Raw genomic sequence first — 15,909 nt, 5'->3', positions numbered from 1 at the left:
CCAGAGAACGATCCAGTCCAATCATCCAACCCACAAGGTCGACCAGGCTCCCCGTTTGGCTACCGCAGACTGACATCGATGGCCCCATAACTTTCGGACCAAAATGTCCTGACACCCGCAAGTCCAAGTTTGCGATGTTGACTGGCTGTATTAGTCTCCGGGCCGACTTGAGCCAGTTTGAAACCATTTCGGATCCGAACTTGCATACCAATAACGGATCGAAATATGTATCATGGAGATAGCACATACGGCAGCATTGAGGGCTACCTTACCTTGCCTAAAGTCGCGCTGTTGCCTGGGCCAGCTTTTCACTACCTTGCGCCAAATAATCAAGCTGCTTTCGAGACCAATCCTCAGCACTATCTACACCATTTCACTCAACGTCGCAGATCAAGTAAAGCAAGTCTGCTTTTGAATACACGCCATTTTTCATACCCAACTGAGGTTCCAAAGAGAATTGGGACGGTATGTAGTCCAATCGCTGAGAACTTATTGTCACGTTATATCAATAAAGGATTCACCCAACCATGCGCATGAAAGGATGCTGCCATCTTTCCTTCCTCGCGGCGCCGTTGCATCCTCCCTTCTACATATGTAAAAAAGCTCGGACCAGGCCCGATATTGACGTCGGATGACTGCCGCCCCACTCCGGTCGAACCAGTTGCAGCTTACCCCGGTTGCGCTTGATTTGCGCCTGCCCGCGTCGCCGTCCACCTGCTGCGCTCAGACACCGTCCCTCGACGCGACTTCCTGCGCGACAGAGCCCCAAAGCTCCTGCATTCTACCCCATTTCGCGCCAGGTGCCATATGGAAATGTAATTGTATTTCACGACGGCATCAACGTTCAATTGCTCCATTGAATTAACCCATCCTATCCCGGCGAATACTTCAAGCATGGCTCCCTCAGACAAGGAGATTGAGGCGACGATCCTCGCGAAAGTTCGCGAAGTCTTCAAGACGGATATCGATAACCTCAACGTGAACTCGATCCGAAGGCGCGTCGAATCAGACCTTGAACTCGAAGATGATTTGCTTTCTTCGGGAAAATGGAAGGACAAGAGCAAAAAGCTCATCAAGGAGCTCGCCGTAATTACTCAAACCCCTCCCTGACACTGGCACGGGCACGAATACCGCCGGCAGTGTCGGAGCATGTCTTTCTGACATCATACTAGACCGACCTCGTGGAGGGCAATGCAGACCCCGATGCAGACGTCGGGCCTCCGGAAGACGAAGAGGATGCGAAGCCAAAGAAGTCTGGCAAGCGTCAAGCAGCCGAAAAATCACCGCCTGCCAAGCGCAGAAAGCGCGCCTCTGCCAAAGTAGAGGAATCCGAGGCGAGCGCCTCCGAGGAAGAGAAGCCACAGCCGAAGCCGAAGAAGAAAGCAGCCCCGCGGAAGAAGAAGGAGGAAACTCCTGTCATCGACTCCGAGTCTGACGAAGCGAGCCCTGCCAAGCCGAAGGCGTCTAAACCCACCAACGGACGTGCGAGCAAGGCTGAAGAGAGTGGTTCAGATGCCTTGAGCTCCCCGCCTGACAGCGAGGACGACAAGGTTGAGGATAAGGAAGAAAAGTCACAAGACGAGAAGGTTGAGGCAAAAAAGGATGACGAGTCAACCGAGAAGCAGCCTGAAGCTTCAGCTGACAAGAAGGCCGAGGATCCAGCAGACGACACGACCAGCGAGCTATCGGACGTCATAGACGAGCCACCCAAACCGAAACGTAAGAAGAAGGAAGCCGGGGCGGGCAGTAAAACCAAGGCCAAGGCACCCAAGCAAAAGAAGGCACCGGCAGCCCCAGAGAACCCTGACGATGCGGAAATCAAAAAGCTACAGTCCCATTTGGTCAAGTGTGGTATTCGCAAGATCTGGGGCTTCGAGTTGAAGCAATACGGAGACGATACCAAGGCCAAGATGAGGCACTTAAGAGGCATGCTCAAAGATATCGGAATGGATGGTCGGTTTTCAGAAGCCAAGGCAAAAGAGATCAAGGAGCGCAGAGAGTTGGAGGCGGACTTGGAAGCAGTTCAGGAGATGAATGCCAACTGGGGCGCAGAAGGCAGATCATCTCGAAGCAAAGCGCGTGGCCAACCAGCCCCCAAGAAGGCTGTGAAGGATGATGTTTCTGACGACGAGAACGTCAAAGACGACGACGACGAAGATGATGAGGATGAGGGGTCACACATCCCGTCGCGGGCACGAGGCAAGGCGCGAGCGGACCTGGCGTTCCTCGGCGACGACGACGAAGAATCAGACTGATGTAACGAATAGTGTGATGGGACATTGTATCATGTGTTGGCGGACCATCATACATATGAGTGTGCTTTTTGCTGGTTGTATAACATATGTACCTTGAAAGCATGAGGTCTCTGGTTTTTTTTGTGGCGCTACATCGCGGAGTGTCGCCCGAAGAGGACGAGGGGCCACCAAAAGGCTGTACACGATCTTAATGCACTAATTTTTGGACCACGGTGGGTTTCTCACGAATTCGGGACAATTGACAACTTATTCTACCCACTCACAGCTCGCGGATGGAAGCAAATCCTTACTTGAGTCTTAGTTTCTTCTCCAGCTCAAGCGGGCCTCTCAAGTTAACTGGTGTCAGTACTCCGTATCCGCCATCCGCCAGCACCCCTCTGGTCCTCTGGGAACTTGGCAACTTTGGATCCATCCATTTCCCCAAAAAGCCGGAGACGCGAAGACAAGGCGCAAAGCTGCTCGTGTTGTTTTAGACGCGCCAGTAAGACAAGAGCATGGCCGCACGAAATGGGGCTGGGAACCTCCCGGTTCGGTGTTGAGGAGTGAGAGCACCGGCCAAACAGAGGGGAAAGCTTCCCCGCCAGGTGGTCCGTACGAATACTAGACGTCTCTTGTGTCTCCAATTTACCCCGCCGCGGGCGTGCGTCCCCGCAGACGCCGTCATTTCTCTTCAACTGTTTCCCCCCCTCCTCCATCGGCCATCCTCGTCCAAACACCCCACTACATCGGCCAACAAGCGCAGATACAAGCAATAATAGCCTGAATTGCATGTTTCGCCATGTCAACCAGTGATGGGACTCTTGTCGCACTCCATAAAGGGTCGCTTTCCCCTTGCTAGAAATACAGCTCTGCGTGATTTCAGGTCTCTGTCGTAGCTTTCTCACCTTGAATCGCGAATTCCGTGATTCAACACTTCGATCGATTACCTATCCCCGTCACCAAGCCCGTTTCCCAAAAAGGCCACATATCATCCTTTCTCACAATGTCAGACGCCACCTTCGAGTTCTTGCCCCTGGGCGCCATCCTGCAGTCCTTCAAGGTCAAGGGCGTCAACATTGTCCAGGGCTTCCCGACCCAGGATCTCTACGAGAAACACAACTCGCCCTACTTTGGCGTCACCGTCGGCCGCGTCGCGAACCGCCTCGCCTCAGCGCAGATCAAGTCTCTCAACGGGGGCAAGACGTACAAGCTCGCCGCCAACGACGGCAACAACAACCTGCACGGCGGCGCCAAGCCCTGGAGTTCCAAGGTCTGGGAGGGCCCCAAGCCCGTCGGCGTCCGTGAGATCCCGGGCATCGAGGGCCTTAAGGGTGGGGAGAGCGTCGAGTTCTCGCTCACCAGCGAGGACGGCGACGAAGGGTTCCCCGGAAAGGTCCAGGTGAAGGTCATCTACACGGCCGGCACGCAGCAGGTGGATGGCAAGGAGGTCTCGGTGCTGGGCATGGAGTACGAGGCGCAGCTTGTGGACGGCGCTGAGGAGACGGCGATTAACATGACGAACCACTCGTACTTTAACCTCACGGGCGACGAGACCTTTGCCGGCACCGTCGCGACGCTGGCGACGAACGCGTACTTGCCCCGCGAGGATGGTATCCCCACCGGTGGACCCGCGCCTTTCCCGGGCATCGAGGGCGGTAAGCCGTTTGAGCTCGGCGTCGAGGCGCCTGCGGTAGACGACTGTTTTGTCGTTGTCGAGGAGAAGGAGGCTGGCGCGGTACCGATTGATACGCGCCAGGCGCCGCTGAAGCTGCACGTGCACGCGAAGCACCCCAAGAACGGGGTCAACCTCGAGGTTCTCAGCACGGAGCCGGCGTTCCAGTTTTACACGGGCGAGGGGATTGCTGTCCCCGCCGTGGGAGGGGTTGCGGCGCGGGGCAAGAGGAGCGGGTTCTGTGTTGAGCCGAGTCGGTGGGTGAATGCGATTAATGTGGACGAGTGGAAGGGCCAGATGTTGTTGAAGAAGGGGGAGACGTATGGCACTCGGATTGTGTACAAGGCTTGGAGCGAGTAGAGAGTACTCTGGAAGTTTTTGGTTCTGAGGGGTGGATATGATATCAATGAGTACCTAGAATGGACAATGAACGCGCCCGTATTTGGAGTCTGCTCAGTGGTTTGACTTGACTTTGACATTGTAAGTCGGTGAGCATCTCTCGCAACCTGGCAGCTTCGTCATCCTGATGTATGGCACTGAAAGACTGCATTGTCCAGTGTGTGCGGCACTTCTGAGCAGCTCTTCTAGCTTTGGGCGTCTGGGGGTATATGTCAGCCAGCAGCATCCGTGTGGGATGGAAATGACCCGATTTGGCTGAATCTTCTGACGAAGCTGGGGGATCACAAAAGATGAGACGAAGACAAAAGAGGTGAGATGTTCACACGGCGTAGACGGCGTACGCAGCTCACCGAGGGGCTCTAGCTTTATTTTAGCGTGGTGTGTTTAGCTTATCGCGCCTACGCAACGGTCATTTGGTGGGCATTTTGCAAGTTTGTACTCCGTACTGAGGAAAGGAAGGACCAGCCCAGATCCAAAGGGTAACTGCCGGATCTGCCTCCCACGACTAAAAGTATTCCATCACTTGACCAAGTTAGAGCCTTTCTCTTCAACAACTACCTCACCGTACTTTACCCTTTCTTACCTTGGTCACTTGCTTAAATCTTCTTGACCGCCACTGATTCACGATACCCAATATCCTCGAGGATTCAAACTTACAACTTCACTTACCTAACCAAGACAATATCTTACCAGCCAACAATTGCGGTTCTTCGCCTTATTGCATCGTCCGACTCATTCCTATTTGCCAACGATACCCCGAACGAGTCAGATACCTCCCTAAATCAACCCACACTACCTATCAACCGCCTAGGTGCGGCGCTACCTGCACAGTATACCTTACCACACACAGAACAACCATGGCTGAACCCTTCCCAACCCCGACGACGACGCCGAAGCGCAAGAGGGACGAGGACGCCCCGCCGGTGTCGCCGATATACACAACCTCCAAATTCTCCTTCCAGCTGCCCGCCGACCATCCCAAGAGCAGCGACGCAGAGGACGGGAGCGCAAGCCCGCACAGCAAGGTCGTTCACAAGTTTCGTGGTCTGGCGTTGGTTGGGAATAGTGGTGGGGGCGGGGTAGCCCAGCAACAGAACCGAGCCTCCGCTGCTGCTGCTGCTGCTGGACCCCAGGGTCTTTACGCACACGGCAGCGCCGCATATGACCCGACGCGCGACGAGCACAAGAACAGTAGCGGGTACGGATATTCTGACGACGACCCCTTTGCGAGCCGCAAGAGAGTCAAGGTTCTTGAGCTGGAGATGACGGACGTTGAGGGCGACAACAGTGCCGCCGCTACCGCTACCGCTATTACTACAACGGCCACAGATGCACTGGTCGTCATTCCGGACCCCGAGGTCAAGAGCGATCCGGTGCCTACCCCGAAATCGAACCTTACCGAAGAAGACGCTCCCAGTGCTACCGCTGCAATACTGCCCGCGAGCGCACAACAACAGCGCTCGCATCCTTCGATCGACAAATTACAAGATCCAAAAGTACGAGGACGGAGACGAGCTGGTACACCACCGCTAAAGGGTCGCAAGGGGACAAGCAAGACCAACCCCACCAACGCAGCATCTGCCATTGCTGGACCGCAGCAACAGCAAGAAGACCAGGAGATGAAGACGATTGTGGACCCGGTCAGGGCCGCGCTTACCTGGAAGGAGGAAGAGATTACGATTTACGACCCAGAAGACAAGGACGACGATGGCACGGGCATCAACGGGGTTGGGTTCATGCCTACAGCTGCGATGGCATATGCGCGAACACAAAAGCGCCGCCTGCAGCTGGCCGAGTACAAGAAGAGGGAGGAGAGCGAGGCGAGGGCTAGGAGAAGTCAGCGGAGACGAGGGAGCGGTGCTGGTCTTCCTTCTAAGCCTTCTGCTGGCGGCACCAGCGGCGGCGTGCGGAAGGTGCGCTTCACCGAATCGGAAGCCAGCACAGTTGTGACGAACGTCTAAGGACAGTTACATAATGGGTGCAAGCAGCGAAACTTTTTGTGATGAGGCCTGGTATCATTGGGCCTTGTCATTTGACTTTGGTATGGCCCAGGCTGAAGAAATGGCCACGGAAGGCTTCGTATGGCGTTAGGGATAGGGGGCGTTTATGAACCACATGGGTGCGTCTATTTACGAATGGACTTTTTTCTGGATTGCGGTTCATCACTTGGATGATGACCAGCACGATATCCCCTCCACATCACGCAGCAAAGACTGCGACAGGAATTATAGGAAATGGGGTAACAAGGGAGAATGGATGAAATGATACAAATAGTCTTTCTTTTATACCCCCAAATCGAATGGATGATGATACAGTTATTTCAACACATGTGCATCGCGGGCCAAAGCCACTCGCAGATGCCCTTCTCTTCCGCCTTTGTGAAGTATTATTCATACAAGGCATGGTTTGACAAAAAGATCCCATAGAGAATGCCGGCCTTTTCTTTCTCTCCACCACGAACGAGTTCCTTTCACCAGAACTTGTACCAAGACTTCTGGCTGGCGGCCTTTGCCTCCTCCTCGGCCTTTCTCTGCTCGGCCTGCTGCTTGAGTTGCTCAATCTCGCGGCGGCGCTTGTCGATCATGGTCTCCTGGTAGACCTCGACGGTGCGCTTCATCTTGACGCGCTCCTGCCGCCGCTTCATCTGGCAGTACTCATAGGAGCCGATGCAGCCGATGAGGAAGCTGCCTACGGCCCAGTTTGCGGCCTTGATGGGTGAGCCTGGTTGAAGGGTTTAGTGGTTTTGCTCTCATCCTGAATGTGTATGAGTGTAGTGCACGAAAAGGGGGCAGGTGGATGAGTGTGAGTATAGGTGTGAAGGTAAGGTGATGTGAAAGGGAAATTCTCATATTGAGACAAGGTAGAATAGGAAGAAAAGGAGAAGATTTACCTCCAAAGACATATCTGAATCCTCCTACACCAGCACCGCTAGCGATACCAGTCAGGAACCCGTCCCGCGCGCATGGCGTCTGCGTGACGGAGAGGAAGTCGTCCGACTTGATGGTCTTGACGGCCTCGCCAATGGACGGATACCCCGGTGCGGCGGCGCCGTCCTGCGTCGGGAAGTTTCTCTGGAAGTCGGTCGGGTTGAGCTTGGGATCGGACGCTTGCTCCGGTGGTGATGGTGGTGAAGTTGGTGATGCTGTGGTAGGTGTTGAACCCGGAGCTCCCTCCCCGACTGGCCCTTGGCTTGAACGGGACCAGAGGTATAGTTTCTGCCCTTCCTTCTTGGGGCCCGGGATGTTGTCTGGTGAGTCTGCCATTATGTGCAAAAGTCTAGCTCTTATTTGTCTAGTGTGTGACTGAGATTGGGCGCATCCGATGCTGGTTCTTGTGAATCCCGATTCTTCGACTTTCGGTCCGTCCTCCGGTAAAGCTCTCTCTTAAAGTCTGCCCGTGGCCTGAGATGACGTCCACCGAATTTGGACCTCCACTCCCCCCCGTCGACGGTTCGTTGCTGGGCCGGTGTCCATGGTCCGTGCCCCTGCGTTTAAGTTCCCCTGCAGGATGAAGTGCGCTGCGCAGTTGTCGCGCAGGCTTAATTGAAGTGGGTCCCCGGTCTCCTGTTCTGGCCTGCAGAACGTGCAGATTTCGCGTAAAGTCGCGACGGGGAAGACGCGTCTTTGGTACCATCCTTTTTGCCCTGGACAACGAGTAATTGGATAGTGGCCCTCCACTCTCGTCCCCGAAGCGCAAAAGCTCAATGCTCTCTGGTTCTCGAACACAAGAGTGACAAATCCCACTCTCCCACTCGTCCAATTCCTATTCCTAGGATCGTCAATATCCCGTTTTCTCTCGGTTGTTCATGGGTTTTTCGTCACCAAGACAGGCTTCCCTTTATTTGTTGGTCTTGACAGAGATAGAGAGAGAGCCTTCTTGATACCCACCACCAGTCTCTCATTGTCAAGTCTTCCCCACTGCTACAAACCTAGACGTTCGTCTCTGTGGTCTTGTCTCATGACTCCATAGAGGCTGCGATTTCCTCGAGAGACCTTCTTTACCTAGAGTCCCTCGACGGAGATCTACACCGATCAACAAGACACCTCGAAACCTTTCCTCCCACCAAACCTCTTAACCACGCAACAACCACCCACAATGCCCAACACGAGCCTGCGGCGCCCGCAAAAGGGCTACCGCCGCGGCGGCAAGCAAGCCTACCACGGCCCCTCACGAACGACGCGCACCTTCGCCGCCTCGGGCCGCAACGAGGCCACCTCGGCCGACGAGAAGTGGGAGCGCACCCGGCTAGCGCACCAAATCGACGAGAACATGGGCTTCGCCCGCTACGAGGGCGGCAAGCGCAAGGAGGGCTGGCTCGTCAACGTGCAGCCCACCTCGGTCGAGGACGACCGGAACCCCAACGGGCGGGCGGCGCTCGACTGCTACTTCATCGAGGACGACGGCGCGCACTTTAAGGCGACGGTCGAGTACGACCCGTATTTCCTGATCGCTGTGAAAAAGGGCCGCGAGAGCGAGGTCGAGGAGTGGTTGAAGCGCGTGCCCGGCGGCGGCGTCGTCAAGACGATCAAGAGGGTGGATAAGGAGGATTTGAAGATGCCGAATCACCTGCTGGGGTACCGCCGCACGTTTCTGGAGCTGAGGTTTGCCAATGTGGCGGATTTGATGGCGGCGAGGAAGGATATTATGCCTATTGCGGCGAAGAACAGGAAGAATGTGGATGCTTTGGACGCATATGCAGAGGTTTCAACGTAAGCTTTCGTGCGATATTGGGTGATTTCGTTGACTGACGCGCTGCACAGGATGAATGGCGACTTTGACCTTTTTGACGATTCACGAGATGACGATAGACGAACGAATGCTTCTTTTGCCGACGCCAGCGACTTTATTGTCGATATTAGAGAGTACGACGTACCGTACCATGTAAGAGTAATGATAGATATGGGTAGGTTTGGGTCCTCGGAGCTTGGAAGCGGTCGCGGCTAACCCCTCGACAGATATCCGGGTGGGAAAATGGTACTTCATCGACGTCAAGCACGGCGTCACAAAAGTCACAACCAACGAGGACCGACTCGCCATGGCAGACCCGGTAGTCATGGCCTACGATATCGAGACGACGAAACTGCCCCTCAAATTCCCCGACGCCGCCATCGACCAGGTCATGATGATTTCGTACATGATTGACGGGCAGGGGTTCCTGATCACGAACAGAGAAATCATTTCCGAGGATATTGGCGACTTTGACTACACCCCCAAACCGGAATACCCAGGACCCTTTATGATTTTCAACGAACCGGACGAGAAGGCCGTGCTGGAGAGGTTCTTCCTGCACATCAAGGAGGCGAGGCCGACAGTCATCGCGACATACAACGGTGACTTTTTCGATTGGCCCTTTGTCGACGCCCGAGCTAGCATCAACGGCATCGACATGTACCAGGAGATTGGATGGAAGAAGGACAGCGAGGACCAGTACAAGTGCAGCTACAGCGTTCACATGGATTGTTTCCACTGGGTGAATCGAGACTCCTACTTGCCTCAGGGATCCCGAGGCCTGAAAGCTGTTACCGTCGCCAAGCTCGGTTACGATCCCGACGAGCTCGATCCCGAACTCATGACGCCTTACGCCCAAGAACGCCCCCAGACCCTGGCCGAGTACTCAGTGTCCGATGCTGTAGCGACGTACTACCTATACATGAAATACGTCCACCCCTTCATCTTCTCTCTCTGCACGATTCTGCCGCTTGGTGGTGACGACACGTTACGAAAGGGTACCGGTACCCTTTGCGAGATGTTGTTGATGGTGCAAGCCTACCAACAAGAGATTGTATTACCAAACAAGCACGTATCGCCGAGAGAAGCGTTTTACGAAGGGCACTTGCTTGACTCAGAGACGTATGTCGGTGGCCACGTCGAAAGTATTGAAGCAGGTGTCTTCCGCGCCGATATTCCCGTCAATTTCGCAGTTGATACGGGGGCAGTCGATGAGCTGTTGAACGACTTGGACGCCGCGCTCAAATTCAGTATCACGGTGGAGGAAAAGAAGTCCATGGACGATATTGAGAACTACGACGAGATCAGGGAGCAAATCGCTTCCCGGTTGCGCGCATTGAAGGAGACACCGAATCGGAGCGAGCGACCCCTGATCTACCATCTCGATGTTGCGTCCATGTACCCCAACATCATGACCACAAATCGTTTGCAACCAGACTCTATGATTCAAGAGTCAGACTGTGCGGCATGCGACTTTAACCGACCCGGCAAGACGTGCGACAGACGCATGCCATGGGCATGGAGAGGTGAATACTTGCCGGCGAAGCGCGACGAATACAACATGATCAGGAATGCTCTGGAGAATGAAAAGTTCCCTGGCAAGTGGCCGAATTCGCCCCAGCGGACGTTTCAGGATTTGTCGCCCGACGAGCAGACGGCTCTCCTACGGAAGCGGTTGCAGATCTTCTCGCAAAAGGTCTACCACAAGATCCACGACTCGACGACGACTGTCAAAGAGGCCATCATCTGCCAGCGAGAGAACCCGTTCTACATCAACACCGTACGAGATTTCCGTGATCGTCGATACGATTACAAGGGTAAAGCCAAAGTCTGGAAGGGTAAGACGGAGGCTCTCAAATCCTCTGGCGCAACCTCCAGCGAAGTTGATGCGGCGAAGAAGATGATTATTCTATTCGATTCGCTGCAACTTGCCCATAAGGTTATTTTGAACTCCTTCTATGGTTATGTCATGAGAAAGGGTTCCAGATGGTATTCGATGGAAATGGCTGGTGTTACGTGTCTGACGGGAGCGACGATCATTCAGCTGGCCAGATCGCTCGTTGAGCGATTGGGTCGTCCCTTGGAATTGGATACCGATGGTATCTGGTGTATGCTTCCCGCCACGTTCCCGGAAAACTTCGCCTTCAAGACCAAGGGGGGCAAGAAGGTCACCATCTCGTACCCTTGTACCATGTTGAACCATTTGGTTCACGCCAAGTTCACCAACCACCAGTACCAGACGCTCACAGACCCCAAGACTCTCAAGTACGAGACGCACAGCGACAACTCCATCTTCTTCGAAGTCGATGGTCCTTACAAGGCCATGGTCTTGCCCACTTCCAAGGAAGAGGACAAGAATTTGAAGAAGCGTTATGCAGTCTTCAACGACGACGGCAGTTTGGCCGAGTTGAAGGGTTTCGAAGTGAAGCGTAGAGGTGAGCTGAAACTCATCAAGATCTTCCAGCAGCAAATTTTCAAGTTCTTCCTGGAGGGAGAAACTCTCGCCGAGTGCTATGCTGCCGTTGCTAAGGTTGCCAACCAGTGGCTTGATGTATTGCACAGCAAAGGTGCAACGCTGGCGGACGAGGAACTCATGGAGCTTATTTCGGAGAACAGAAGCATGTCCAAGACCTTAGAGGAGTACGGTTCGCAAAAGTCAACGTCCATCACCACGGCGAAGCGTTTGGCAGACTTTTTGGGTGAACAAATGGTCAAGGACAAGGGTCTGAACTGCAAGTTCATTATCTGCGCCAGACCCAAGAATGCGCCCGTCACCGAGCGAGCTATCCCGGTTGCCATCTTCTCTGCCGAACAGACGACGAAGCGTTTCTACCTCAAGAAGTGGCTGAAGGAGGAGCCTGCTGACACTGACCCGAGAGCTCTATTGGACTGGGACTACTACTTGGAGCGTCTGGGTTCCGTCATCCAGAAGCTCATCACCATCCCTGCTGCGCTCCAGAAAGTCAGAAACCCGGTTCCTCGTGTGGCTCACCCCGACTGGCTGCAGCGCAGGATCAACATCAAGGACGATAAGATGAAGCAGAAGAAGCTCACCGATCTCTTCACCAAGGGACCACTGGAAGACATCACCAACCGCAACGGTCGGTCCGCAACCGACATGGAGGACTTTGGCACACAGCTACTCAAGCCAAAGCTGGTGACGTCTGTGGTAGCCGCTTCGCAGCCCACTGCCCAGAAGAGAAAGTCTCCCGAGGCAGCTGAGACCGCTGATCCCTTTGCCGCACTGCCCAAGGTTATGCCCTCGCCTTCAGACGACTACATCGGCTTCTTGCAATACCAGAAGCAAAAGTGGAAGATTCAGAAGCAGGCACGCATTCGAAGACGACAGCTGTTCGGAGACCGACGCGGCAACAACCAGAACAACATTCAAAACACGTTCATGAAGCAAGCCCACATGACCTACATGAGCAACTGGCAGCTGCTACATCTCAAGCCTACGGAGACCCCGGGTATCGTCAACGCTCACGTCCTCATTGATGCCAAGATCCACTCGCTCAAGATTAAGGTGCCGCGACAAGTGTTCTTGAACTTGAGAAGTGGCGAAATGCCCGACGTTGATATCCCCGGCTGTGAGGTCGAGCAGGTCAACCACACGCTTCCCAATGGTCACTCTTCCGTCCACCTCTTCAAGCTGACGGTTCCCGAGGATGTCTACTTCAATGAGGCCGACAAGTTCTCGCTACTGTTTAACCACCCCAGTGTCGAAGGCGTGTATGAGAAGCATTTGCCGCTGAACATCAGGGCTGTGCTTCAATTGGGTAATCTCTGCACCATTGACGAACAGCAACATGCAGTTCTCGGAAAGGGCCTGGAGCAGGGCTTTGATTTACATGGTCTCAAGCGTCCCGTAAAGGCAAAGACTTATCTCGAGACGTCGCCTCTGGCATACATCTACGTCTCGCACGTCACTGCCGGCGACAAACAAATCTTCGGTGTCTTCTCCACACTGAAGGACGAGGCACATGTAATTATCCTGCAGAAAGGTAGAGACTCGGGCCAGGACCTCCCCAACATCTCCCGAATCTACACCGAGCTGCTTGCTCGACGAGGAGAAGAGGCAGAAGGCACAAACTGGCAGGATTGCTTTACATACCAGGAGAAGCTGAACTTCAAAATCACCCAGGTCACGACGAGGCGAAAGGCACATTTGGAACTTAGCGACGTTGTGAAGAAGATGAGAAAGGACGAGCTGCGGCCGCTCATGATGGTCATCCAATCATCCCAGCGCAACATGCTCATCAATGACGTTCCGATTCTCGGCGAGTTCCCAGTACTGCCGCTCAAGTACGACGCTGCGGACAGCTCTTTGCCGCCACTGGGCTGGCAAGCAGTCGTTGCTAGACGGCTTGTTGGACACTATCTTGGTCTTGGCTCCTGGATCTTGCATCTCACCACACTCGCACGGTACGGAGAAGTTCCTCTGTGTAACTTGGAGCGAGAGGACCCGCGCTTCCTCATCGATATTGCATATGCCAGAAGATTGCAGAACAACAATGTCGTCCTATGGTGGTCTGCAAGCCCTCGTCCCGATCATGCCGGTCACGAGAAAGATGATATTATTGGCCCTCTCGAAACTGTCCAGATGCCGTCGATCAACAACCCCGGCACGTTCTCCTCGGTCTGCATCGACTTGGAGGTCAGAAACCTGGCCATCAATACCATACTTACTTCCTCTCTGATCAATGAGCTGGAAGGCTCTGAGTCCATCTCTTTCAACCCCGCCGGAGATTGTAACGCGGCCGGTGACGAAGTCATCTCGTCAGAAGGCACATTTGCCAACGCTGGTGTGCTGGTTCTTCGAGAGATGGTGAAGAGTTGGTGGCAGGAGGCCTGCAAGGGCAATACCATGGCCGATGTCATGGTTCAGCACCTGGTGCGTTGGGTCGAGAATCCTGATTCTTTCTTGTACGACCGTGCTCTGCATTATTACGTGCAGATGATGTCCAAGAAGGCCTTCCAACAGCTCATGGCCGACTTCCGCCGAGTCGGCTCTCAGGTCATCTTTGCCAACTCGAACCGCCTTTTGCTCCAGACGACCAAGGCCGAGGTCGGAACTGCCTACGCTTACAGCCAGTACATCATTAAGTCGATCAAGAGCAAGCCCCTCTTCCACTTCATCGACCTTGAGATCAAGGAATACTGGGACTACCTGGTGTGGTACGATGAGTTCAACTACGGCGGCAAGGCCTGTCAGGAGGTGGTGGAGGCAGAGCAGCAGACTCTCGACACCGTCATGCACTGGCAAATGGCGACATTCCTCCCTATCCGCCTGCAGCCGACCTTTCAGGACTGGGTCATTGAGTTCATCCAACTCATGCACAACCTCAAGCGTCCTCAAGACGGAGATTTCTCCTCGACGCCGCGCCTCACGCAAATTCCACAAAAGGCCCTCGCGGAGGGCGCCCAGGGACAAATCATCCTAGGCAAAGTCTTTGAGAAGCCCCTGAAGAAGGACATTGCCAACCTCGTTAATCTGCAAAAGCGCGAGCTGCTCCACCCGGAGCTCGCGGAAGACTACTCCTTCCCCAAGCTCCCCGGCTCGCACCTCGCCCACCTATCCTCGCGCAACGCCGTCCTTGAGCTCGTAAAGTCCCTGATGCAGGTCCTCTCCCTCGACAAGAACATCACCCTCGAAGCACGCCTGCTGCGTAAAGAGTTGCTCGCCATGTTTGATGTGCGCGAGTTCAGCAAGGAAGGCGCCTTCCAGAACCCGAGCGAGAGCCTGAAGGTGATCCAGCTCAGCTGCGACAGCTGCACCATGGCGCGCGACCTCGACTTCTGCCGCGACGAGGACCTGTTGCCAGAAATTGGGCCCGACGGGCGGCGGCTGGGACCGGAGACGAGGCCTTGGCGGTGTACGTTTTGTGAGGCCGAGTATGATCGGAACGCGATCGAGGAGACATTGTTGGCGAGCGTGGAGGCGTTTGTGGTGGAGTGGACTACGCAGGATCTCAAGTGCGGCAAGTGTGGTGCGTTGCGGATGAATGAGTTTATGGAGCATTGCACGTGTAGCGGGACGTGGGTTGAGAGTGTTAAGAGGGCGGATATTGTGAGAAGGTTGGGTGTGTATTGGAGCGTGGCCAAGTTTTATGGGTTGAGAATGTTGTTGGAGGTTACGGAGGGGTTGAGGAAGGGTCTTTAAGGCCTCGTGGAGGGACGGGTGAGATGGGATTGGCATGAATAGGCGCGTTCGGGCTGCATTTGATGGCGTTTATGGGGATGTGAGACTTATGAGAGGGATGATATGGTAGATAGCCTTCTTGAGGAATCATTGGGGGCGTAGGTTACGCGCTTGAATACGAATACTTAATTCAGGATATGGGTATAAACCTCGTGTTTGTGGCTGTGACTATGACTTGTTTGCGTTGGAGGGTGAGTGGATAGGCGCAACAGATGAGAGATTTAAGATGGCTGGGTTGAACAGCTTGCCTGTCGTGTAGTTCACTGCCAATGTTTGATGGAAGTTCGTATCTAAAAGTCGTCCAGAGCGTGAGAAGTTGGGGTGGGTTTGAGAGATGAAGTTGGATGGTCACCTTATCCATCGCACCGAGTACTGAATGGCGTCACTTCATAGACACCCGTCTTATTCAGAGTACCAGCAAAAGCTCTGCGCGGGTACAAGGGTTCTGGTAGAGGATTAAGTCACAGAGATATGCATATGCAACATGTAGCATACACTACTAAACGGTGATCACGTACATAGATATTCACAAAGACAGAGCTTTTTTACGCACTTACGTGCCTAGAATAAATTGAAACACTAATAGCGAACCACGTGTTCATCCGTCCCTATCCCACTCGTCCCATCGGTTGCGGGTCGACTTCGACACATACGTCTCCAGTTCTTCTTCCACT

General features: G+C 54.2%; 6 protein-coding genes across 6 annotated transcripts; 4 read left to right on the top strand and 2 right to left on the bottom strand.

Annotated features, from left to right (window-relative positions):
- The first annotated feature begins 511 nt into the window (after positions 1 to 511).
- On the top strand, positions 512 to 2,470 carry BDZ83DRAFT_636031 (uncharacterized protein). The gene is made up of 2 exons (XM_060509224.1): positions 512 to 1,086; positions 1,173 to 2,470. The coding sequence occupies exons 1-2, from the start codon at positions 895 to 897 to the stop codon at positions 2,253 to 2,255; spliced, it is 1,275 nt and encodes a 424-aa protein (XP_060360175.1). The 5' UTR covers positions 512 to 894; the 3' UTR covers positions 2,256 to 2,470.
- On the bottom strand, positions 2,470 to 3,213 carry BDZ83DRAFT_60066 (uncharacterized protein). Its single transcript, XM_060507046.1, has one exon. It carries the CDS (start codon positions 3,023 to 3,025, stop codon positions 2,588 to 2,590), a length of 438 nt encoding a protein of 145 aa, XP_060360174.1. The 5' UTR covers positions 3,026 to 3,213; the 3' UTR covers positions 2,470 to 2,587.
- Positions 3,132 to 4,288, top strand: BDZ83DRAFT_60054 (aldose 1-epimerase). The gene has a single exon (XM_060507039.1). The coding sequence runs from the start codon at positions 3,238 to 3,240 to the stop codon at positions 4,264 to 4,266; it is 1,029 nt and encodes a 342-aa protein (XP_060360173.1). The 5' UTR covers positions 3,132 to 3,237; the 3' UTR covers positions 4,267 to 4,288.
- An 874-nt stretch (positions 4,289 to 5,162) lies between these two features.
- Positions 5,163 to 6,266, top strand: BDZ83DRAFT_588343 (uncharacterized protein; the record flags this gene model as incomplete). The annotated part of the gene is made up of 2 exons (XM_060506128.1): positions 5,163 to 5,592; positions 5,635 to 6,266. 2 exons carry the CDS (start codon positions 5,163 to 5,165, stop codon positions 6,264 to 6,266), a joined length of 1,062 nt encoding a protein of 353 aa, XP_060360172.1.
- A 509-nt stretch (positions 6,267 to 6,775) lies between these two features.
- On the bottom strand, positions 6,776 to 7,568 carry BDZ83DRAFT_655892 (uncharacterized protein; the record flags this gene model as incomplete). Its single annotated transcript, XM_060510828.1, has 2 exons — positions 6,776 to 7,026; positions 7,196 to 7,568. The coding sequence occupies 2 exons, from the start codon at positions 7,566 to 7,568 to the stop codon at positions 6,776 to 6,778; spliced, it is 624 nt and encodes a 207-aa protein (XP_060360171.1).
- An 832-nt stretch (positions 7,569 to 8,400) lies between these two features.
- Positions 8,401 to 15,196, top strand: BDZ83DRAFT_756365 (DNA polymerase family B; the record flags this gene model as incomplete). The annotated part of the gene is made up of 3 exons (XM_060514733.1): positions 8,401 to 9,014; positions 9,066 to 9,208; positions 9,261 to 15,196. The coding sequence occupies 3 exons, from the start codon at positions 8,401 to 8,403 to the stop codon at positions 15,194 to 15,196; spliced, it is 6,693 nt and encodes a 2,230-aa protein (XP_060360170.1).
- Positions 15,197 to 15,909: the final 713 nt, after the last annotated feature.

The sequence above is a fragment of the Colletotrichum acutatum genome, assembly GCF_030867785.1.
Source record: "Colletotrichum acutatum strain CBS 112980 chromosome Unknown BDZ83scaffold_125, whole genome shotgun sequence".
Taxonomy (NCBI): Eukaryota; Fungi; Ascomycota; class Sordariomycetes; order Glomerellales; family Glomerellaceae; genus Colletotrichum; species Colletotrichum acutatum.
Note: the sequence above shows the minus strand (reverse complement) of the source record. Positions and strands in the feature narration are given on the sequence as shown.